Raw genomic sequence first — 23588 nt, forward strand, 5'->3', positions numbered from 1 at the left:
TTATGGACTACCCTGAACATATGAAAAGTTTATGGACGACATTATACATTGAATTAAAGTTTTGAAATCGCATTGAACGAATTAAAAACTCATGGATGACATTGTACATTTTGCCAAAATTGATGAATTATTTATATCATTTTCCCCTTGTTTTATGCCTGTCCCGTAATGATATAGGCATTGGGGGGGTTTACTTCCGTTAAGCTGGCAGGCGGACAAGGCCAGTCGGACGGCAATTTGTTGCCAATTGCCTCCTGCGCTTCAAGGATTGGCTTGCTAAGGGCCCGACCACTCGAGCTCGAGGTCCATCGAGGTGCAACCAAAGGCACGGCACCGGTCGAGCCAAGTGTCGCCTCCACATGTGGACTCACCCGACGCACGTGATGTGTCCGGCCCGGGCACTCGAGCCCGTGAGCTGATCGATTTTGGAATGTTCCTAGACAACCATCGATCTATGTGGACCCGTGTTAGATGTTCTCAGACAAATTAGATAGGAATTGGACCATTTCTCCGAAGCTTTTCTCATCCACAGGCCCACGACGCAGCAAATGCATTTGGTATTTTTCTCCAGTCGACGATGCGCTTCTGTAAAGGGGTGTCACGAGAGTCTTAGACACAATCATTTTCGATTCGCATTCGTGTGATAACTCGTCATGCCGTATTCGTATAAAAACGACACCCCACCCCCCAAATAAATAAAAAAAAACAATTGAATTCTAGGTCCGTCTTCTCGTACGCACATGATATTCAAGCTACCGATATCGAAGGACTGAATTTATGCTCTCTCTCCAACACTCTTTTTTTTGGACTGTAATAAGGTCAAGATTTAGGGGAATGCAACCCGGACCATTTGCAGAATTCTGGAGTGCCGTCGTGCGGTCCTTACTACATCCCGTTAAGAAAAAAAAAAAGATTTATTAGGTAGATTCTACCGACTCTAACCTTGTCGATTTCCTGATCTTAAATCTTAATCCGAGAGAGATCTGCTTCGGTCGTGTTGACTTTTCTTGAGATCCCCGACGCGATTCGCTTTCCACCCTTTGCGTGGGGTTTTCTTTATAGGAACTGATCAGCTTTTCCTCGTTATTTAAAAGCAAGAAAGGGGAGAAGAAATTATGCTTTGAGAAATCTCTGTGTCACGTGGTCACGAGGATATATGCACAAGGCACACGTCGAGAACCATCGAAACCATTTCCAAAGCTCAGTGTATGGACAGTCACGTTGGCTCATTGGATTCTAGAGTAATTGCTACGTGTTCTGATCGGTCCCTACCCGTTCCGAAATTAAATTACAAGAATTTGCAACTTACCATCGCACGAATGACTGGTTCAGATGGCTAATGGTAGGATAATAACGCGAGGGATTACTCACTGATTCGTCCGTTGTCGTCTTCTTCCTCTTCTTCTAAAACGTATCTTATCCTAAGATTTCCTTAGGCATCTTAGTCAAAAGAAAACTTAAGCACAGCAAATGAATGGGTTATGCTTTTTCTCGTCTGGAGTCGCATAACTCGGGGGGGTCCAACGCTCGGTCCGAGCTGTCAACCCCCCTTTGTCCTTAGCAAAATCTGAAAGCGTTCCTAGCTCACTGCTGGGAATTGAACGGGGAGACAAGTGAACGGGATCGACACGAGACGGAACCAAGGCCCCAGATCCAAAAGCCTGTCCCCGGCATCGAAAGTCCTTTTCCTCACTCCATCGGGAAAACAAAGCGAGGGACAGCAGCGATTGCCGCACCGCAGTCCTGAGATCGGCGATGGGCGGATACATAGTAATATAATCACCACCACGACCAAAACTTACCTGAGAGGCCCAAGATTTTCCTTCCTTTTCATTTCCTACCCAAATGGAAAGGTCCTCTTTTTTTTTTATCGAAAGGGGAGAAAATTAGAGTGGGGGTGGAGGGGAGGGGGCATTGATGAGGGGTCATGTGGGATTCATCAGAGGACAAAGTTGGTGACAGGAGTGCATGCAGGGAAGCAAGATTGGTTGCATATGCAAAAAGAGAGACCCGGGGTGGGTTGCTTGTGAAAGGCGTTGTTAAATGCTCGCCTTGTCTCATACATTGGCCACTTCCCTACCACCACACCCCCCCACTCTTCCCTTCTCTCTCTCTCTCTCTATCTCTAGAACGCTGGGAGGGCCCCGTGTCGTGTGGGCCCATTTGGGTGCGCGCCCAGTGGGCCCAATGCGTGTCCAGTCCAATTCTCACATGTACTCCAGCAACAGTACAGGCACAAGCACAGGCACAGGCACGGGCACACACCCCTCCCCAACTTACTGATTGTTCCCTCCTGTTTTCTCTCCTATTTCCATTTTTCCCCCCCACCACCTTCTTCTTGCCATCGATTTCGATGGATGGATGTTTTGCCCTGTTCTTCTAATGTGTGTAGATTTTTTTTGTTGTTATGGGGAGGGATGCGTATGGTATGGAGCTGCGGATTCAAAAGGGTGATTCTCTAGCCCTCGGAATTTCATTCGGTGCAATGTTGTTCTACATGGATGGTGGTGTTCCCGCAGTGCGGGAAATTCCATAATGGAGGGCCCTCGGCTGCTTTCCACACAGCCTGGCAGTGGCGCCCACATTGACCAAACCCTCTCTCTCTCTCTCTCTCTCTCTCTCTCTCTCTCTCTCTCTCTCTCTCCACATTAGAGGAATTCCCAGCCCCAGCTCCCCCTTTGGCCCTCCCCCCATTGAAGTTGAAGAAGCGAGAGAGAGAGAGAGAGAGAGAGAGAGAGGGGTGACAGATGAGGCAAGAGAGGGGATTAGATTTAAGTAATTGGGAGGGACTTTAAGTGTGTACTTTGCCCCAAAAATTCGCATTTAGCAAAGTAATTTTATATAAAAAGGAGAGGCCTTTGACGAAAACCATATCTAGAGATATGCCAAGACGAAAAGATAAAGGAAATGGAACAATAGAAAATGTTATTGAGAGAGAGAGAGAGGCATCTGGTGGATAGCTAATGGGCAGCGTCCATATGAGAAATTTAGATAAGTTTTGCCCAATGGAGGCAAAGATCTTATGGCTCAACATGGCGTTAAACTAATCCTAGACTTCGACATCAAAAAATCTCCACATGACCCACATCGGAAGTGTAAAGCCACTTCTTGGTAAAGCAAACACCTTCGCGAATTACCAACACCAACTAAATAAATACACACATCATTAAAATATGAAACGAATACATGGAGAGATCGATAGTATGGATTGAGATGCCTGTGCTCGATCGACATAATCATAATCACTAGGTATACATACAGCATCCACTGCGGATATAATGCAAAGGGGGCACCATGCCAACGCACCTAATAATATATAAATGGAGGAACGGATTGGGAATTAAAGGGGGGGTGGCACCAAATCTTGGCTACATGGTTTGCGTTGGTTCCCGTACAATCTCCAAGGTGATGTGACGTCCCGGTGTTGCGCCCACATCAAATCAAATCTTTGCCCCCAGTATCGATCGTACTCCCCCCCCTCCCCTTCCCCACGCCCTGAGTTGTTTTGTGCTCCTCCTCTTTACAGCTGGATGGTCCTGATTAATTCTCAACCCCCCACCCAATCCCCTCCTTTCCCTCCAAAAGTTCCCCCCACCCCTTACATGGCGTCGACCCATCACGGCCACGTCATCGTAGCCCCCTCCGGGGCATATCCGTCCAACTCCAACTGTCTTCTTTTTTCGGTCTAATCCAACTTAACTATCACAATAAATATAATGATAGAAATAGTTTCTAAATTTCTGTCTTTATGTAACGATGTCATTTCTAAATTTTTAATTTATTTGATATGATTTATAGAATTTTAGTATATGTCTAAACTAATTATTGTGCTAAAATTTAGGAAGTATATTATATTAGATTAAAAATCAAGAAATTATTTTGTCTCATTTTTCCTGTATAGTTGAGGTGCACTCACTAACCTAACTACAAAGCTAATTAAGGCAAAAGCTCCATCATCAACTTTATCAGGCATTTTAAGCAAAAAGCAAAGGAAGAGATAGAGAGAGAAAAAGGCAAAAAGCTCGGGGGTGGGGGAGTGACGTGTTCTGTTAGCGGGAGCGAGACAACACTTACTTGGGAGATTTGTCAAACATACGCCGTACGGTACAGCAAAGCCGAGAATACCGTCCTCCCCTGTCGGACACGTGGCGCTGCGCCCGGTCAACGAACGTCCCCGCCCGCGGGGGGCATTTCGGTCATTCCCGGTCGGGCCCTCCTCCACCCTCCACCCTCCTCATGATGATGACTGACTTTTCGGGTGGGTACTTTTCATGCAGCGACCATCATGCCCCAATTGCTCGCTCATTTGGAATAATTGACACATTATTATTTTTATTATCTTCTTTTTGGTCGGAATTATTATTATTATTATTATTATTATTTTTTTTTGCATTGATTCTACCTATTTCTTTTTTTTTATATTACTCTTTTTCTCTCATGCCGACACACCCATAATACACACATACGTAAAAATGGAGATCTGGCTAAAAAATAAAATGGAAATATATATATAAATATTTGTTTTAGGCATTTTTATAGGAGTGACAATGATAGAAAACAATAATGTCAATGTCGCTGACAAAATTCTCTGTTCCTCCTTCCTAAAAGACCCCCCTTCTCCAGCCCTTGAATACCTATCTATTTTTAAATCCCTCAATGACGAGAAAATCGAATTACTGGAAAGAAAAAAGAATTTATTACGAATTCGCGAATTTCTCCCTGGCAAAAAAATTAAATATTAGAGAAGAGAGAGAGATAGAGATGGGCGGTGGTGGTGGCGGCGGTGGCGGCGGTGGCGGCACTGGTCTCTTATCTAGTGTTCCTGTACATCTTCTGACGATTCCGGGCCGGAGAATCGGAGCCGCTTGTTGGGCGGCGGCGGCGGGGGAGGGAGCGGCGGCGGCAGCGGCGGTGGCTGCTCGGCTCGGCTGGTGACGGTGGCGCTGGGGTTGTCGGAGCGCGTGTCGCAGCTCCTGCAGGCGGCCGCGTCGAGGACTCCCACTGGGCTGGGCGGCGCGGCAGGCGGCTCGGGGTCCGCAACTTTGACCGTCGCAGAGGGACACGTGTCCACCAGGTACTCCTCCATTAGTTGGCGACAGCTTCTCACCATTTCCTGTCCCTCCCCCCAAAAAAAAAGAATATTAAAAACATAAATAAAGACAATAATTTCGCGAAAAGACAGGGAAAAGAAAAAAAAAAAAGAAAAACAGAGAGACAAAAAATCTACGGAAATGAGAATTAGGATTTTTTAGAACACGAGATTTTATCGTCCACAGCTTTCGCTTTTCCATGTCCGAAAAACTAAAAAAATAAAAACACGTATTATGACTGTTCGCGCTCAATTACGATTGTGCCCTCCGCAGCGAAAACGGGGAGATGCCATGAAAAGCGGATGCAGGAAAAGCACGTACCCTGTCCAACCTGTCGTGAATAACGGGAGGCTCGTCGCCGCCCTCCCCGGCGGCGCACAGCACGGCGGCCGCCGCTATCGTCGACGGCGTGAAGCCCAAGAAGTCGATCACTGCAATGGCACCGCCCGATGCGCAAGTGGTTATTGATTTTATCATCGGGATGGAGTTAAAGCGTATGGAATGAAGGGAGGGTTCGGATCGGGTCGAGAATGTTACCTCGGGTGGTGCTGACGATGAGATCCGATGAAGTCGACAGCACCCGGCACGACGAGGAAGGAGAAGAGAGGGAAGGGAGCTTGGGGACGAAGGAATGGAGGAAATCGAAAGGAGTGACGGAGCGGAGCCTCCAATTGAGGTTGGACATGACCCAGAGCTCCATCCTCTGCACCGTCCTGGGCTCGAACACGAACTTGGGGTCGAACGCCTGGAGGTCCACAAGCAGCGGCACGTCCGGTTCCTCCATCTTCGCCGCCAGCGACAGGCACGCCACCGATAGCAGCTGGAACGCCCACCCATTTGCCTCCCTCTGTATTTTTTTCAGACAGGAGGAAAAAAGAATCAGTTTTTTTTTTCTTTCTTTTCCGTTCTTTATAATGCACATCAGCCATTTTTCTCGGGAAAATTCCAGCGCAACTTGTTTTTACTTTTTTTTTCTCGAGAAAGTCGAGAGCGAGGATGGCTTGAATGTGGGTTGCTTACAGGGAGAGAATGGAAGGAGAGGAAACGGTCGAGGTAGTTGACTGAGAGGAAGGCGGTGATTGGTCGGAAGTGATAAAGTGCATGCACCTGCACCAACAACAACAACAACAACACCATCATCATCCATCATCCACCACCGTCATCGACATCATCGTCATCATCATTAATCGATATCAGTCTAATCCGATGCAACGACACAGACGCATTGACGATCGATGAGAGTACCCTCAAGATCCAGTTGATGGAGTCTTGGCGCGCGGTGACGTCGATGGAGCGGTCGCGGCAGCGCCGGAGGTAGTCGGGGCTGGGCATGTGGTCGGTCTCCGAGTCGATGAGGCCGGCGACGGCGGCGGCGGCCTCGTCGTCGTCGGAGGGAAGAGGAAGAGGAAAAGGGTAGTAACAGGGCGGAAGCGGCGGGGGCGGCGGCGGCGGCGGGGGCGGCGAGGAGGAGGAGGAGGATGGGTCCGGGGAATGGGCGGGGATCCACGCGTCAGCATCAGAGACGTCCTCGCCGCAGTGGAGGCTGGAGGCGGAGGAGGTGTGGTCGCGGGGCGAGGGAGGCGGCGGCATCGTGGTGGCGGCGGCGGCGGCGGCGGCGGCGCGGGGTGGCATTGGCCGTCACGGCGGGGGCGGCGGCGCGGCGGAGGAGGAGGGCATGGATGGGGGTGGGTTTCTTTCGGTGGAGGAGGCAGGGCAAAGGGAGGGGAGGGGGGCAGTACAAAGGGCTCTCTCCTTCCTTTTACTTTACTTGAGGTGAGGCTGTGTTTTCCTTTTCTCTCTTTTCTTTCCTCTCTTTTCTTTTTGGCTTTTTTTCCTTTCTAGAGTTGCTCTGTTTTTGTCTGCTTCTCCTTCCAGACAACCCCTTCTCTCTCCTCTCTCTTCTCTCTCTCTCTCTCTCTCTCTCTCTCTATCTGTCTACTTTACAGTATAAAGCAAGTAGGGAGCTTCAGTGTATTTCCAATGAAGGTGATGGAGCTGGAGATTATGGTGGTGGCGGGGAGGGAAGCTTTAGGACGAGGCTGAACCGCCCCCTCTCTTTTCTCATCACGCTTTTATTACTCGTCTCTTGTTATCCTATTCCTGGTAATAATGTCCGAAAACCCTTCGAATTGTTCCATTAGTGCTGCTTTGACCTTGACTTGCCCCCTCACATGCTGCGCGGCAGGATCTTCCTAAATCTAAATGGTGTGCTTGGCCTCGGCCAAAATACCCCACCTAGAATTCACTATTTTGCATAGTCCTCGAGAAAAGTACGACGGACCGCACCATCGTGACCGTCTGCATGTACCAAGTCTTGATGAACCCGATCGTGCAATCATTCGAGTAAGGCGCATTAGGTCAGGTCACTTCGATACAACAATCATTTGGTAGTTGACATTGTAGCAAATGTAAGAGTGAAATTCTGTCGTAAAAAATTGCCTAAACCCTTCGCCGAAACAACTAACAATCGCCTAAACCCTTCTTCAAGGAAGTGGAGGACCATGGTCGAAGAGGAGTTGGCCCCCCATAGTCTTCGTCAAGAGGGTCGCATTGGCTTATTGACTGGTTAGTAGTTAAATGTGCAACTTTGTATATAAGCTTTGGTGATTATTAAGAAGAACATAAGGCTTGCATCCTTGGACTTTCAAAAGATTGTGTCCACACCAATCTCATGACCAAAGTTGTTGTGTCATGCCTTGAGTCATTTTCGCTAGGAATTTAGCTCGGATGGGTCAGATAAGATCGTTACGAATATCAACAGCCATTTCACACTCAACCCAACCTGCCAAAGTTCCAATTATATCTTAGATTGTCGCACTCCACCAGATATGAAACAGGACACCTCTACTTTAAAGGATTTGAAAAAAGTCCATGGTTTCGGCGTACGGATGGAAGGCTCTAGCTGCCGATATTGAGATGTCCTAGCGTTTGTTCCGCGATTGCAGCTATTTATGACATGGTCAATAAGCGTCCCAACTAGTCATGATTAACACCTAAGTTGGGAAACTACTGATGAGGCTGGTTAAAACGACATCATGGGATGTATGTCTGACAATTCAACCGAACTTCATTATACGTGAACAAGCAGACAAGACAAGAAAAATAATGACCGAAAACAATTGTCCCTACGATTTATGATCTTTGAATTGTCACGACTTTTTGTCCAGCCTGATTAGTACGCCTTTTTTCACACCTCATTGCGTTGACTAATTGCACTTTCTAACTTCCTTCTTGAACTGGAATTGGCCGGACAGGGACACCTCCATGTGCAAGCATTCATGGCGCGCACGGATTATGAAAAATTCTAACAGGAGCTTGCTCCCTTGCCCTAATGGCAAGAAGCTTAAGTAAAACTCCCAAGTGTAGATGGAAGGAATCATCATCTTTTGAAGCGTCATTCGTGCATATATATATATATACCAGTAAACTGAATATGTTCAAGTGCTCCTATAAATTGCTTCTCAGTTCTCCCTTTCCTTGTGTAGCAAGGTTTCTGTGATGCAATAACATAATTACAACTTCAAATTCCGTAGTCAAGCCATGAATATATACAATCACCGACGTGCATAGGGAGCACACCCACATGCAGTAGATCAGGTTATTTTGTATTTTCTTACTCGACTTTCAAACATGACAAAGCTTGCAAAGATATACCGAATCCCCATAGTCTAGAACGAAGGGAAGAACCTATTGAGGTTGTAGGGAAGTGAGTAAAACTCTTCACTCCTTATGTCTGCAGTGAAAACGGTGAATTTCGCCCACCAGTGACGTCCCGAGTCTGTTCGCACTGTGCTGTCTCCCCTACCATGAGTGCAGTCCAATAAATAAGCCACTATTAACGCCACGGTGGGTGCTGATGAGAAAATCACTTGCATTATGTTGTTGAACTGCAAGTTACAGGAGATGTGTATGGTTATATTTGGCATAATAAACTTGTCTACATTACAAAATGCAGAAGGAAATTAAGGAACTAGGGGTGGAAGACATAACAAGAGTAGTGTGCACAAACCGAAATAGACCGTGTGTGGATAGGACCATTGCCAGAAGCTAAAAGGTATTCTTCAAAGTATTGTGGCACCGAAAGACCCATGAAGAGAGAGAAACCCAGAACAAACTTTGTCCTAAAGCTGTTCAAATTGCAGAACTGGAGGAAACCGATACCCGCCGCAGCTGCTCAAAGCACAGTTATCATACAAGAAAAACTCAATTTAGAAAACTCCATGCACAGACCTCTTCTTAAAATTAACTTGAAGATCTTATACATTTCCTCACATGCTTTGCACAAGTATGTTAGCAGGTGAAAACTCTAATTTTAACCAGATGAATATACGGTTAATGACCATTTGAGAGTTCATGATCATTGCAGGTACATAGCATGAGTACTTCCAAAATTTCATCATCATTCAGTTACAATTAGATACCCCTCCATTTGGCAGGTTCAACTTCGAAATTTTATCTGCTTACAAAATCCTAAAGGAGATGCGAGCTAAGTAACTGATCTACATTGTTCAATGTTCTGATTCCAAAATCCCAAAGAGCTGTAGATAAATACACTAATAATGAACAATTTTTTTTTTTTCCTAGAACTCCTTTACGAGAATTTTATGAGAGATGAAAAGAGACACACCAACATAGGCAAAGAGGACACAGTACAAAGCAGCCACGATGGGTAATGGGATAGAAGCAACCACAGCACCAAATTTTCCTGCCATATGCGGACACAAAGACCTTCAGCACAGGCATAAACAGAAAAGACAAAGCATATCTTTAATTACAAATAAGGAATACTGCACCTAGCACAGAAAAGAAGAGCATAAAGCCAGCTGCTATTTCAATAACCCTTCGACTTCCAATTCTTGTTAATCCCAAAAGACCAGCATTTTCACTGAAAAATTAGCAAAAAGATTGTAAGGTCACAAGAAAGAGAAGATTCGACTTGCATGGGTTCTTGCTTATGTAAGTGATGTCTGATTTAAGTCCTCAAGCATTATTTAACAGAGTTAAGAGTCGAGAAATCAGTAAGAAATCAGTAACGCCGCTTTAAAGGTATCGAGAGAAGCTTTTGACAAGCTTTTTGCTCTTCACCATTGGACTTTCAATTTTCCTTCATATGGACAAAAAGGAGCTTTTGTACAACTTCAGAAAATAGGTCAAGAAAGCTCAGAAAATCAGGACCATACCATCTAACCAGTTTTACAAAATGAACTTAGAGATGGATAAGAGTGCATTACGTACACTGATGCAGCGGATCCAGTCGCTGTCCCAAAAGCTCCGTCTATCAGAGTGCTTATGCCCTGGAATTTCAAGGTTTGATCAAATCTTAGGAGCTCTACGTAATATATCAAGAAGTATATACAACGGAACATCAAATGTCAGGTGATTACCAGCCACCCTCCTCCACGACCCAGCACCGAAGGGGGCACTGGAGTTGCACTCGCATATCTTGATGCGGCAATGAAAGTACCTGTCGACTGCAGAAGAATGGTTGTCAGAATGTTTACAACTGCATAAGATGATGATCTTCCTAACTTGAAGATCAAACAGTTTGTTACATCCTTGGACCTTGACTGCTTTTTCATGAAATATAATTTTGAAACCGCCACTTCCTATAAGCAGTTTAACAGATCGAGGTGTTATGATTCTGAATCTAACCTCTATAAGAGAAACAAATGAAGCAGCCATCATGGCAAAAGCATCACCAGCATCAAAAGATGGTCCTCCCCATTGAAATGGATATGGAACCCTTATCCTGCAAGCCATGAACAATGATGGTGCACAAAATTTTAAAAAATAACCCCATATTCTTGTGAATAATTAACTGTATCAGGTAAACTGGAAAGGAGCTCCCATGGCAAGTGGATTCTAACAATATAACTGGCCAGAAAGATATGTAATGACTTCACTTTCATGCGCACAAAACAACATATGCAAAAAGAATTTCATTAGTTCTGTATGACTTCACCATTCAGCACCACCAATAAGCCCAGAACGATCCGTACGGCAGCTGAGTTGAGTATTTATCGATTTCCCATTATAAGCACCAGATAGGGTTAAGAGTGCTGCAAATGCCCACACAATCGCTACGGAGAACAGGACTGCAGATCGATCAAAAATGGCTCTTCGGGATGACATCCAGTGTGGAACATACTGCAAAACAATGTGTTCCGTCAGACATCTACCATATGACAAGGATACAACGATAAGAGAGTAAATCAGGAATTTACTCCCACGATAGTGGGCTCTGTCATATCTTTCATTTTTAATTACGTAACCACTATTTCAATAAGAGGATTGGCTCCCCGAGAATAGAAGATACAAATTGAAGAAATCATCAGCATATTGCTCACCTGAGATATAACAATCAGTAAAATCAACTCTGGGAGTCCAATTTCAATACATTTTGCCAGCTGCAATCATTAACAAATAGTTGAAGGACTTTCAAGATGACTAGACACATGCATGTACAGTACCGTGTCCATGTGAATTACAACCTACACCATAATGCAAGTAAAAATGGCCTAATGATCATGAGAAGGTACTATCCTTTTCTGTTTCTGCCTGCAACATGTTCACTGCTGGAATGTGAGACTTTACTGTTAGAAAAACGGAGTGCAAGTGCAATAGACATCTGCGGACAAAATTCTTTTCCACAGCTAACGTGCAAAGAGATCCATTTCTCTGCCCCACCACATAATGACATTAGCTTGTGCATTTAATTTGCAGGCATAGAGACATCTGAGCTATGAACAAAAAGCACACATCATGAGCGGGTCTAAATTTCCAGGTCTCCCACCAAGTCAAGAGAAAAGCAAAAGTTCCATAATTCTATTCAGCTCCTGCTTGTGATCAAAACTCGTCCTATGACAAGACTAATGTACTAAATTTGTTTCCAGCAGAGAGCTATCGATAGATCTGACTAGGAAAAGAGAAATTTCTTTGACCATCTGAGATGCAAGCTGTTTAAATTGGACATGAACAAAACAGGGATGCAAAGTTTCTTGCCTCTGGGAAGCCACGAGCAAAAAGGCCTAGACCAGTGAGAGTTACAAAAGGAACCACTGAAAGAGGAGATAGAAACCTGCCAATATATAAACTTAGCTTTGCAGCATAACAATCATTTAAGATCTCAAGAATGGAAAGTATTCTAACACACTACAATACCGTGTGAGAATTCTCCAGAAGCCAAGAAAACCAATCACCATCTGGAAGAAGGACGCAATAAGAAGTGCTCCTTGCAAACGCTGCATTGACTGTCTGAACCTCTGCTTTGTTCATGATAACACGGGACAAATAGAGCAAATCAATGTTTTATGTATAATCTGGTTGACTTGTATCAGGAAAATGTTTAAAGCAATAAAGAGAAAACAACAAAATATACTGGCGCATTGAAATCAACTGAAACTTTCATTCTTGGTTAATCATGGAAGAACAATATGTGACATTTGCTTATAGAACAATCATAATCCTTTTGTTTCTTATCCTGGTAACTTTTACCCCCTATTCTACCTTGCAGCCATGGATATAATTTACAAGATCCATACAGGAAATGATGGAACAGGTTAGCTAACCTCATGTGGGTCCACATAATTTGAGTTTCCGTTAGACACAGCAATAGAGATAGCTGGGATAAGAAATGACGATGAGCTCCCTATGACCACTGGAAGCCGAGATCCAAACCAAACCTGTAGGAGGGTGTTTATACCAGCAACAAAGAGCATGGTATTTATCATTTGAGCCTTCTCCAACTGTCATCATGGAAGGCAACAATCATCTTAGAAAGAGTAAGAAAGAATGTGAAGTAACAGAATACATGCATGACATCGAGTTGAATGCTTACATTCCCGCCGCCCATTATAGGAACAAGTATCGTTGCAATAATGACAATGGTCCCGAGCATTACTAGATAATGTTGAAATCCCAGCACTACAGCTTCAGCTGCAGTAATTGAAAACAATTTTAGCCACCATAAGACAAACTTGAGATGGCCACTAGTTAAGGAAAAGAAAACAAGCGGTCTCCAGTGGAGATTTGGTACGAAACAGAAGCATGCATAGGTTCATACATAACGAAGCACGAAACGGAATCTCAGGAAGGGAACACAAATCGTAGGAGCGGTGGAATGTTGGAGGTATTAAGATTCTAAAGTGTGCCGTTATTTCCGCTGCCGGTTATCGTTTATGACGTGGAAAATCTAAGTAAAATTCCAACTAACGTCATGACTTATTTCCATGCCCCCGCTGTAGGAACATCCAAGGATGGTTTACAATATCGCAGTAGCATGATTCAGATCAAAGGCAGCTGAATTTTCATAAGAACTTCTATGTAGGAAAGCATACTTTTCAAGCGGAGTCTTGCGACCCAAGAAATAAAAAACCAAACACGATGCCGTTTCTTGCTCTCCCAAGTCCTTTCTTTATCCCTTCCCTTTTGTTCTTTATGTCAACCGTCTCATTTTCTAGGCAATAATCGAGGGAACACCCCGAGTCGATCGCCATCGAACGCCCTCAGAAACGAAAACCAAAATGTGGGTCTCTGACATTAGCAGACCACAAGCGCAATTGGGACGAGAATCAAATGCAGGCACAGTGTAATCAACGAACTCAGAGAAAGAAAGACCATGAAAACGCGACAGCCTACGGGAGCCCCTGAAACCGATGGCATCCTACTTCACTAACAACGTCACACGGCCGAAAGAAAACTTCAAGAAAGGAGGACACGAACTTCCAGAAACATGTCAAACAGAGCAAGAGCGAACGTGAGAAAGCAAAAAGCACGAGCAGCCCGCGAAGGTAAAAGGGTAGGGTATGAACTCACGCCATCGAGGATTGCTGTTGAGGCAATAATCGACGCCCGGGAGCTGGATCTTCGCCGGGTGAGGCTGAAGCCCGTCGCCTTTCGGGGTCGACATTTTCTTCTCCCCCGCCGCCTCTTTCTCGCTACTCCCCGCAGCTGCCACGAGCGACTGCGCCTCGCCTCCCTGCTCCAGCCAAAGAGACAACAACAGCGGAGGCGCAACGTCAAGAGACCAAAAAAGCGGGAGGAGTTTCGTAGTGGGGGTTGAAGGGTGGCAGCGGGTCGATCATATAACGACGAACCGAGAGCGGAGAACGCGCGACGTGGGCCAGCCAGGGAAAACCCAGAAAGAAGAAAACGAGAAAGAAACGGGAGAGGTAGGCGACTTAGGTGTGACTACAAGCGCAACAAACCCACCATCTTTGGCAAGCTCCCCTCCCTCCCTCCGTTTCTCTTACTGCTGAAATTCTTCGCTTTCTGGTGAGAATTTGGCGCGGCAAGAGAGAGACCGTGTCACATTCTTGGCAAGAACATCGCTCGCCCGAAGCAAATATAACGTGGTGGGGGAGGGCTTAGGCCTGCTGCTCCCGCGCTGTGCGGTCGGAAAACGACGCCATTACTCTCGCCATCTCTCTCTCTCTCTCTCTCTGCTCTGCTCGCTCTCTGTTTTTCAGTTGTTTTTTCGGCCGGCCCGCGTGAGTCGAAATGACGGATCTGTCCCTGGACGAGATTATGGTGATTCGGGCCGTTATCGCGGGATTAATTGGGGAAATTGATTAACCCGCGTAATCGAAATTGGCCGAATTTAATAAATGGGGAGGTTACACGAGGGTTTCTAATAATAAAATTAGTGCGATATTCCAGAGATTTTATTTTGTTTTTATTTTTATTTGTACCCGTGGAAAGGTCAATCGTCTCAAATGAGATTGACAATTTGATGTATTGTTATAAATACCTGCAGGTATTTGTTAATTATTGTTATCCTAGGTGCTTTCAAGTCTTTTCATAATTTCAGAGATACCCATTTTGTAGAAATGTCTCTTGGGAGAAGATGACGCGACACGACCGCTAAAGCAGGATATTAGAAACTTTTGTGGTATTTGATTAGCACTTCATATTACTTTGGTCAATTAGAGAGAGAGATCATTTGCAAGTTCCCTAAGAACATTGAGGTATACATATTTAGTGACAAGATTTTCTATGGTATGATATCATATTAATTTTGGTCCATTAAATACCATCTTATAATATTTTTATGAAAAGGCGACATGGCATTGCACAAAAGTAAAATGGTTATGCATCATAATATTTTTAGCCTTTTGTTTGGGTATAGGCAAATTTCACTTTGGTTTTCACTTATAAAGGAAACTATCAATTGAGAGACCCGATAATTGGTTTTCACATTTTATAGCCAAAATTTGTAATCATGTTGATTGGTATTATTGAAAAATAATTACGTTTATATTTATTATGATATCGCTATCATGTGTATTATTCGCGTTCCCTTTTAATTTATCATATAATAGTGTGCAAATGTGTTAATTTAAATTAGAAATTTTCGTTTCACAAAATGGTGCTCCTTTTGATTCCCGGAGGCCCAACCAACGTCACAATGATACCCCTCTGGAGCCCACCTGATTTGAACTTTGGTGTTGACTTGTTGGCCAAACTTTGCGAATTGCGAACCCCCTTTTTTTCCTTTTCCTTTTTCTTTTTTTTTTTCTTTTAAAAAAATTGATAGATTAATCAACCGTCCTGATTTTAAAATTAGTAAATTACGCATGTTTTAACGGCAATAAATTACACATTTAAATCACCACGTCTCTCATTCACAATAAAGTAAACGATTACTAACAACTTCCCAATATAACATAATTAAATACACATTTAATGTATTTATATTCATAAGAATTAAGTGAGTATCCTCCTATTATAAATATCACGATTTGAAATGAAAGGCAAAACTCATGTGTGGCTTTCGACTTTTTTTTTTGTTTATATGAACAAAGTAGAAATTCGTTACTCATTTTGATATTTCAATAGTAGTATCATTTTACATCTTAATTTTTTAAGTTACCGTTTGCTTTGGTTAGCTCTCATTGATGACTTCTCTCTTATTAATTACCATTAGGGGTAATCGGTTCTAAAATAGATCGATTTGCCTCGGAATAGGACCGAGTAGAGTCGATTCTCAATTTGTGGAATCGGCTCGTCCGGTTCTAAGATTCGTCTGGTTCTAGGATTAGTCCCCAAATTGGTGATATCATTTTTTTTTTTTTTGGTTTCTTTTATTTCCTACAAGTGGGAGTTTCCCAAAGTTAAAAGAAAAAAATAATTTACTATTTATTTCAGAATTAAAAAAAAAAAAAAAGACTAGTTTGGTCCGGATGGTCTAGTTCCTTATGTAGAACTACGATTCAGATTGGTCCTTCAAGGAGCCACCCACCATGGACCATGGTCCATATCCCTAATTAGCTTTCGTTTAGTACACAGGGGAAGAAAACATAATTTGAGAGAGAGGGATTAACTAAAGATGGTAAGTTGGTAGTGCCAAGACATCTAATTAATTGACCCTAATACACGTTCTCAAATGTCCAAATCTGCTCCACACGCAAAACATTACTCATTAGGGCAAGCCCTTCTTGTTTAGGGTAAAACCACAATGTTGTCAATCATCGTCACCTTCCAGAAAAAAGATGTAAATAGCACAAATTTGCAATGAGAAGCTTCGTGATCTGTAATGTCTATGTCAACACGTTTTCTTTTGAAAGAAAATTTTAAGGAACGCCATTAGGTCACTTGTTAAGTCTTATTGCATATACTTTGAGACTATATGAAATCTTTCCATCGAAGTAATTAGCTCCCTCGAAACAGGAGCTTTTTCAATTTTCAAAATCTCCAGAAAAGCGTTATTTTTAACTTTAATCAAATCAATTAGTGTCCTAAAGATGCCTTATTAACCAAACCCCTTTTTTTCTCTGAAAGGATGATTGGGGTGGTGAAGGGTAATTGCATGGGATGATGTACCTTAAAAGTTCGTGGAGGAAAGACATGATGTTTGCCTTGTTTGCAACAGCAGACGGAGGCTACATGGCGTGATATTTTAGTTAAGAGATCATGAAATTTCTCATGATCAAGCATGTAAAAAAGCTGACGACTTTCTTTTACTAGACATATAACAGCTCTATATACAAGAAAGGCCGCTTTTATCGGGCACTCATGTGACAGAACAAATTGGAATTTGATTACAGGAAATGGACCCTTTTTTTTTTATTAATGTGATTTTCCTTTGATTTTTCCGTAACCAGCAAACCACATCAAATAGATAAATCCCAAGTTCATAAAACACGAGCCAAAGCTTGGGTCAGACGAGGTCCGAACATTCAATTATATCTTAGCATGTGCTGCGACTATGTCTTTGTCTTGCTATAGATCGTTTTAAGTTAGGCACGGTTCCTCCAATGGTATGCTCCTCCAATTCAAAATTCACTGAAATTTCTTTCCCAACCATAACTAACAATGACCAATTTTTTACAAATTTCTTCTGATTTCTACGCTTGACCAACCAATTAAGGATGTAATAAATCAAAGGGCCGTTGTTTCAATACTAAATTCAGTCCAAGGAAAGGTGATCCAACTGCCTTACCTCCACCTCGTTAGGTATACGTTGGTCAGCAAGGAACCGTTACGAAAAAAACGCTTTCCATTCCTTCGATTAGGGTTTTCCCACTTAATAGATACAACCCATGTTTTAATGATTTTATATTATTGCGCTAGAAGCTGAGGAAAAGTATTTCACGAATCGATTATATGCAATCGATCTCTATACAATCGACTAATTTACGTTGGTGATATGCATATCAATCGGTGCACCTGACATGGAAAATGTCTTCTCTTTAGCTGCCGACAGGAGGATTCCTATACTTTTTGTAGCAATCGCTTTGAGCTCAAGACAACGAACACGGAAAAGGCATACTCTGATGTGAAACTTTTACTTGCGACTGGATGTGTTAATTCTCTCTTAACTGTATGTTAATTTCTTCCCTCCACGATATGCTCTGGGAATCGAAGGGTCTTCTTGGCCGAGAAGCAGGCGGGACACTGAATCCCGTGGATTATGACGGGCTATCCCTTCAACGGGCTCCCTCAATTTAGGGCAAAGCTTCTGTTCTCAAACGAATCAGAATGTTTCTTGCTTTGGTCAGTCTTTGGTCAGTCTTTGGTCTGTCTCAATTCCAGCGGAAAGACAGCTTTTGTGTATTCGGAAGAGCAAACGAAACTGGTTTGTTTTCTTGAATCTCTCTCTCTCTCTCTCTCTCTCTCTTTCGGAGGCCTGCCTGGCAAGTCTGACATGTTTCGTTAGTGATCAAGATGGTAGCAAAATTATACCTGTTCGAAAGAGTTGCAGAAGAGAATCCTCTGTCGATATTTTTGGGAGAGTAGGCTTCTTAGCAAGCACGACCATCGTGGGTGGTGAAATATAACATCTTTGTCCTCTAGGAAAAAAAGAACAGTTGTCGATTTCTAGACAACCGGCTTTATATTTTGATACAAGTATTTTTAGCATTTTTCGCACCAAAAAGAGTCCTGTCGTTGCAAAGATAATGCCCTAGTTTTGTTTCCAATTAAGTAATTAACTAAAGGAAAAGTGACACAAATGGTTCTCGAACTTTAATCTAATGCGCAATTCGCTCTTAAATTTTTGATATGATCGATGTAGTCCATGAACTATTAATAAATGTTCGATCTAGCTTATAAACTATATGAAAATGTTTAATTTTGTCCTTAGTTAATTCAAGCTAATGGAATTTGCTAATATCTTCCAATCTGTTAAGTTTACACATGTTTTGTCGTGTCGTATTGTGTTTATCTTAGTATAAGCAGGTGGGTGCTACAAATAAGATGGACATTACATGAATATGCTTCGCTCAAATTGTATACCTCCCCTACCTTTTACTTCCATTTTCCTTCAGAATTTTGATGATTAAAAAAAGAAATCGATATTTTTCATGAAATAGGATAAGAGATAGTTGATAATTCTAATAACGCAACGCGCATATCCGTCTGACTTTCCTTCCATTCCCTCGTTATATAATTAGATAAATAGTAGACTTGTCAAAATGGGATATATATATGTATGTATGTATGTATTGTTGAAATTTCCTAATTTATATTTGATGAGTTGAGTTGTTATATGGGTTAGTTATATTTAGTAAATAACTTTAGAATGGTACAGCCCAAATTAATATGAGATTAAAATGGGTTCACAACTTATTTAGACCTAATTCACTTTTATGATCCTCTTTTCATTTTCTTTCAGCATCACTAAATCTTGCACTCGCTTACTTCTTGCTCTTAGCACAGTTTGGGTGTGAATTTTCTATATCGGACTGAATATAAAAGTATTTTAATTATATGGGTAGGGGTATGTAGGTGTTGAATACGTGTTAGATCAGATATGAATCACTAAATTTATATTGCATAAAAATGGGTCGATACATGTTAAATGAGTATTAGGAAAGTATGCTCTGTAACATCCTTCTCTCCTTTGAATTTGTCGCATAAAATAAGGGTGTATTTGTTTCACAAAATATGAATGGTTTAAAAATTATTTTCTTAAACAAAATCGCTTGTATTGCTTACGAAAAATGAACTAACCTTTTATTAACTAATCATTTGGAAAAGTAATATAAGAGTGTTTAGGAAATATCTTTAAATTATTCATTTTAGGGGTGTGCAAAATACCCAGGAACTGCCCGGAACCGGACCGGAACCGCTCGGAACTGGCGGTTCTTGAGGGAACCGGTGGGTCCGGTTCCCGGGTTCCATGGGCGAATCCGCCCAACCGGACCGGATCGGAAACTTTTTAATATTGAAAAAAAAAAAAAAATTACTAAAAGAAACCTAGGTTAGATCTCATCTCCTCACTCCCTTCATCTTTGGTTCACTTTCTCTTTGTTTCTTCCTCGGTTCCTCCTAATCCTATCGCCATTACAATTCCTTCCCGAGCGTCGACGCCGCCGCCGCCGCTATTCACCCCCTCGCGTCGGCCGCCACCCGCCACAGCCGCGGAAAATTGTTTCGCGACCGTTCTATGTTGAAATCCCGATCATAGATCTCCTCCCCTCCTTCCCAACTCATAGATTCAACCGTTCTATGTTGAAAATCAAAATTGTTTCGCGTCAAGATCGGTTCCATGGATCCACCGGACCGGTGGTCAGGGACCACCGGTGGATCCATTCCAGTATATCCCGGTTCCAATTTTTTGGAACCGGTCCTTAGCGGGCGGTTCCCGGTTCTAGGTTGGGAACCGCCTGTCCGGACCACGCACACCCCTAATTCATTTTCTTTGAGACAAAGACACACAAAGTAGCAAACAGAAGTTTGTTGATGTTTTGAGAGGGTCGATTTCTTAACAGGCACGACGCTAGGGAAGCAACGAATAATCAACATCTTTGCCATCTTTCTTCTCTCTCTTTCGGCTCCTCCTCTTTTGGGCCAATTGGGAAAACAACGTTCACTTGACAATTAATGCAAGGCCAACAAAATCAAGGAGTTTTTTGTCGTCAACTAATCAATAATGAAGGAATTAAAAACAAACGAGCAACGACAGAAATGCCAAGACCGATTCACGCAGAAAGTTAATTTATTAAGTGATGCGACAAAAGATTGACTAAGTACTCGGAACAATCGGGCTGTATGTAAGCAGCAACGAGAGTTGGTTGATTTGCGCAATATATCGAATTTAATATATACATCCGAGCATATCTGGTATTATTCTAGGCAAGAACGAGCCTTTTCTCACTTCAAAAACAGAACATTTAGTTTTGTTTAGGCCGGTAGTAATCATCCCAACCAGTTGCAACCCAAATAATGGCTTTTGGAAATTGGTCAGATTGCTGGCCACTTTCCCTTTGTCCATTGTTAGGAATTGCGTAAGAAACTTACGACAACACGAAAAAGAGTTAGGAGAAAAACCGTTGTTTAATGCCCGGGCCAGGTCGACCTGTTCTTTTGTGCCGTGTGATGCGTGCTTTTGTCCTAAAGATGGGTGGTTGATACAACTAAGCTGACAGCTTATCAGTTCGCTTTTTGCTCCAATTGGATTCCTCCCCAAAATAACTTTTCCTTTTCTCTCTTTCACAAGTCAATGGTTACATTGATTACTAGAAGTAAATACGGCCGAAGCTTCTGCACAAGAATTCGATACTTCATGCCAAAACAGAAAATCAAGGGGGAGTGGGTAATCTCGAGTAAATAATAATTCCCTTTGCACTTAAGTAAGTCCTTAAACCGCTTCATCTATACCTTAGTTTTTCCTAAAAATTAAACGAAGAGAGGATGAAATTGGGTGCAAGGCTCAATAAAAAAATAAAAAATGGTATGCTAACGATGGAATAGGGCATCTCGACAGAGAGTCAGCACCAACATATTAAAATAAGGATTTAGGAACGCAATTTGACAACTTGTTACATCGGTGAGCATGTGCAAATGGCCATTTATTGATTAGAAACAACCCTTGTCTCGGTGAGATTATCATGTAATCAGATCCAAGGCCCATGGTTACAGGATTATACAGGGTAGTTAAAGGTGAGTCGGGAATCTCCATAAAAAATAATACCCCCTTGGAAGCTGAATTGTTCCTGGGGCAGCCGTCAATGAATTATTAGAAAGAAAGAAAGAAAGAAAAAGAAATTCCCAGCATCCAAGCAACAATTTTCCAACTTTTGCAAGTACACGGAAAAGGCCCAAAAAAGGGAATTGCCTCAACGGCAGAGCCGGGCTTGCACAAAGGGAAAAAAAGCGACACCCGAATGGAAAGCAATGGAATTTTTCCGTTCTCGTCGCCAAATGCCAACTTCCTCTCGTGGCCAGATCGATAACTCGTTTTGCTTACGCGTTTCCAACGCGGAAATATCCGTCAAGAAGCTTTTCTTGCCATAAAAAGTGCGCAACCAAAAACCGTAATCAATGCTAACTTAGCCTCCCCTCCCCTCCCTTCCTGCTCTCTCTCTCTCTCTCTTCTTGTTTTCATATCCCTTTTTTTGGCCTCCGTTCTTTCCCCCCGCAAAGCCAGCTTTAAGACCCGAGGGCAGCCCCCTCTCTGTGCCTGGAGAAAACCCAGAGACGAATTCGAGAGAAGCCGGACAAGATGAGCTATTACAACCAGCAGCCTCCCGTCGGCGCTCCTCCCCCTCAAGGTGAACTTTCCGTGCCCGCTTTGATCGGGGCTTCCCGTTCTTTTCGCCGTTCTGTGTTTGCTGGGTTTTTTTTTTTTTTTTTTTCCCCTCTGTTTTGATTGTAATGTAGTTTCTAATCTTGGTTCGGTTATGATCTCTCTTCGTTTTCGTTTGAGCGGTTTTTCGGTTTTTGTCTGGGGTGATTTTTGTATGGAACAGGGTATCCGCCGGAGGGATACGGGAAGGAGGGATATCCGCCGCCGGGATACCCGCCGCAGGGGTACCCAGCGCCCGGGTACCCGCCTCAGGCGGGGTACCCTCCGCCTCCGGCCTACGCGCCGCAGTACGCGCAGCCGCCGCCGCCGCCTCAGCGGCAACAGGGTAGCGGCCCGGGCTGCATGGAGGGCTGGTGAGTTATCCCACGACCCCATTCTCTCTCTCTCTCTCTCTCCCTCGCGCATGCGCACGAGACTTCTTCGTTGGATCTGCTTCGCTTAGTGTCTATAAAGCTTCGAGCGGTTGACAATGGCGATCGGCAATCGAAATCGTGCCATGTAAATCGGTGACGCTGATGAGAGAAGTTTAAGCGGAGATGGGTCGCGATGAACAGTGATGGATTCTTGGTTTCGTTCTGCGTCCGCATAAATTTGATCGAAAATCGAGGGCGATAATGATTGGGTGGGTGGGGGCGTTGCGAGGCGGGTCTTTCCCGAGACGATTCGGAACGCACGGATTGCAGCGTGGTTCCCCGGGAGACGTCGCTGTCGTCGAGGTCTTCGTTGAGAAAATGGGCGTTTCTGCCAATTTTTTTTTGTCCTTTTCCTTCTTGGAACAGGGTGGAAAACGCTTTCTAATACTGACACCAATACGACAAATTAAGTGTCATGTTCTAAATTAAAGAATCATATTTGGCTCGACGTAAGCGTCGATGAGGTCCAAGAAGTCGAAAATGAGCAATTTCCGTCCATCACTTTGCTTCTATTTAGTTGTTTGATTGAGGATTCCGACACTGACTGACTGACTGACTGAAATATTCGCAGTTTGGCTGCTCTATGTTGCTGCTGTCTCCTGGACGCCTGCTTTTGAAGACCGGAAGGCTTCTGTGGTCCAAAGAGCAAAAATCCCATCCGGTCTGTCCAGTGTTCAAAGCTTACAAACCCTCGTCTTCTTTTATCTTTCGTCGTCGTTGTTTTTCTTGAACATGGCCCCTCGCGGCTGAATTCGCGCATCTCGATTGCGTCTGTAGCAGTTTTTAATATCTGAATGTTCCTCCCAAGTGGTAGCTTCGGTTCGGGTCCATTGGGTTTCTAGATCTGATCTCGCTGTCTAATCTTTGAAATTCTTGCGTCGTCGATGATGTGTTGAAGCTCAATGGAGGATTTGATCTATAAGTGAACATTATCTTCCAATGAATTGCTCTTGCTATTGAGATTACGCTACCATTAGGCGGTAACCCATGCGTCGTGTGGGATAGAGATTAAGAATAGATGATTCGAACAACATATGAAGATATTGTACTCTAACG

At 43.3% G+C, this 23588-nt stretch overlaps 3 protein-coding genes across 3 annotated transcripts; 1 reads left to right on the top strand and 2 right to left on the bottom strand.

The window, feature by feature from the left end:
• Positions 1–4485: 4485 nt before the first annotated feature.
• On the bottom strand, positions 4486–6807 carry LOC104420479 (cyclin-D2-1). The gene is made up of 5 exons (XM_010032319.3): positions 6336–6807; positions 6111–6197; positions 5628–5937; positions 5412–5521; positions 4486–5113 (listed from the first exon to the last, which is right to left on the bottom strand). The coding sequence occupies exons 1-5, from the start codon at positions 6720–6722 to the stop codon at positions 4814–4816; spliced, it is 1194 nt and encodes a 397-aa protein (XP_010030621.2). The 5' UTR covers positions 6723–6807; the 3' UTR covers positions 4486–4813.
• A 1646-nt stretch (positions 6808–8453) lies between these two features.
• On the bottom strand, positions 8454–14153 carry LOC104418651 (nucleobase-ascorbate transporter 4). Its single transcript, XM_010030050.3, has 14 exons — positions 13905–14153; positions 12928–13025; positions 12659–12835; positions 12252–12352; positions 12093–12168; positions 11438–11497; positions 11053–11237; positions 10743–10839; positions 10475–10561; positions 10326–10384; positions 9884–9975; positions 9718–9795; positions 9100–9260; positions 8454–8977 (listed from the first exon to the last, which is right to left on the bottom strand). Exons 1-14 carry the CDS (start codon positions 13996–13998, stop codon positions 8759–8761), a joined length of 1584 nt encoding a protein of 527 aa, XP_010028352.2. The 5' UTR covers positions 13999–14153; the 3' UTR covers positions 8454–8758.
• Positions 14154–21604: 7451 nt separating this feature from the next.
• On the top strand, positions 21605–23476 carry LOC104418652 (cysteine-rich and transmembrane domain-containing protein WIH2). Its single transcript, XM_010030051.3, has 3 exons — positions 21605–22084; positions 22283–22472; positions 23104–23476. The coding sequence occupies exons 1-3, from the start codon at positions 22036–22038 to the stop codon at positions 23147–23149; spliced, it is 285 nt and encodes a 94-aa protein (XP_010028353.1). The 5' UTR covers positions 21605–22035; the 3' UTR covers positions 23150–23476.
• The last annotated feature ends 112 nt before the right edge of the window (positions 23477–23588 follow it).

Source organism: Eucalyptus grandis, chromosome 9, assembly GCF_016545825.1.
Source record: "Eucalyptus grandis isolate ANBG69807.140 chromosome 9, ASM1654582v1, whole genome shotgun sequence".
Classification (NCBI taxonomy): domain Eukaryota; kingdom Viridiplantae; phylum Streptophyta; class Magnoliopsida; order Myrtales; family Myrtaceae; genus Eucalyptus; species Eucalyptus grandis.

Bases quoted from the DNA above. Each gene is read 5' to 3' on its own strand.
- LOC104420479 (XM_010032319.3), bottom strand. From the start codon at position 6,722: ATGCCACCCCGCGCCGCCGCCGCCGCCGCCGCCGCCACCACGATGCCG. The intron at 6,198-6,335 runs GTACTCTCATCG...TTGTTGGTGCAG, and splicing joins CCATCAACTGGATCTTGAGG to GTGCATGCACTTTATCACTT. The intron at 5,114-5,411 runs GTACGTGCTTTT...GGGGAGGGACAG, and splicing joins TTCACGACAGGTTGGACAGG to GAAATGGTGAGAAGCTGTCG.
- LOC104418651 (XM_010030050.3), bottom strand. From the start codon at position 13,998: ATGTCGACCCCGAAAGGCGACGGGCTTCAGCCTCACCCGGCGAAGATC. The intron at 12,169-12,251 runs GTATTGTAGTGT...ATATATTGGCAG, and splicing joins TTCTGGAGAATTCTCACACG to GTTTCTATCTCCTCTTTCAG. The intron at 11,498-12,092 runs GCAAGAAACTTT...TAATGATTGCAG, and splicing joins TTGCTCGTGGCTTCCCAGAG to CTGGCAAAATGTATTGAAAT.
- LOC104418652 (XM_010030051.3), top strand. From the start codon at position 22,036: ATGAGCTATTACAACCAGCAGCCTCCCGTCGGCGCTCCTCCCCCTCAA. The intron at 22,085-22,282 runs GTGAACTTTCCG...TGTATGGAACAG, and splicing joins CGGCGCTCCTCCCCCTCAAG to GGTATCCGCCGGAGGGATAC. The intron at 22,473-23,103 runs GTGAGTTATCCC...AAATATTCGCAG, and splicing joins CCGGGCTGCATGGAGGGCTG to TTTGGCTGCTCTATGTTGCT.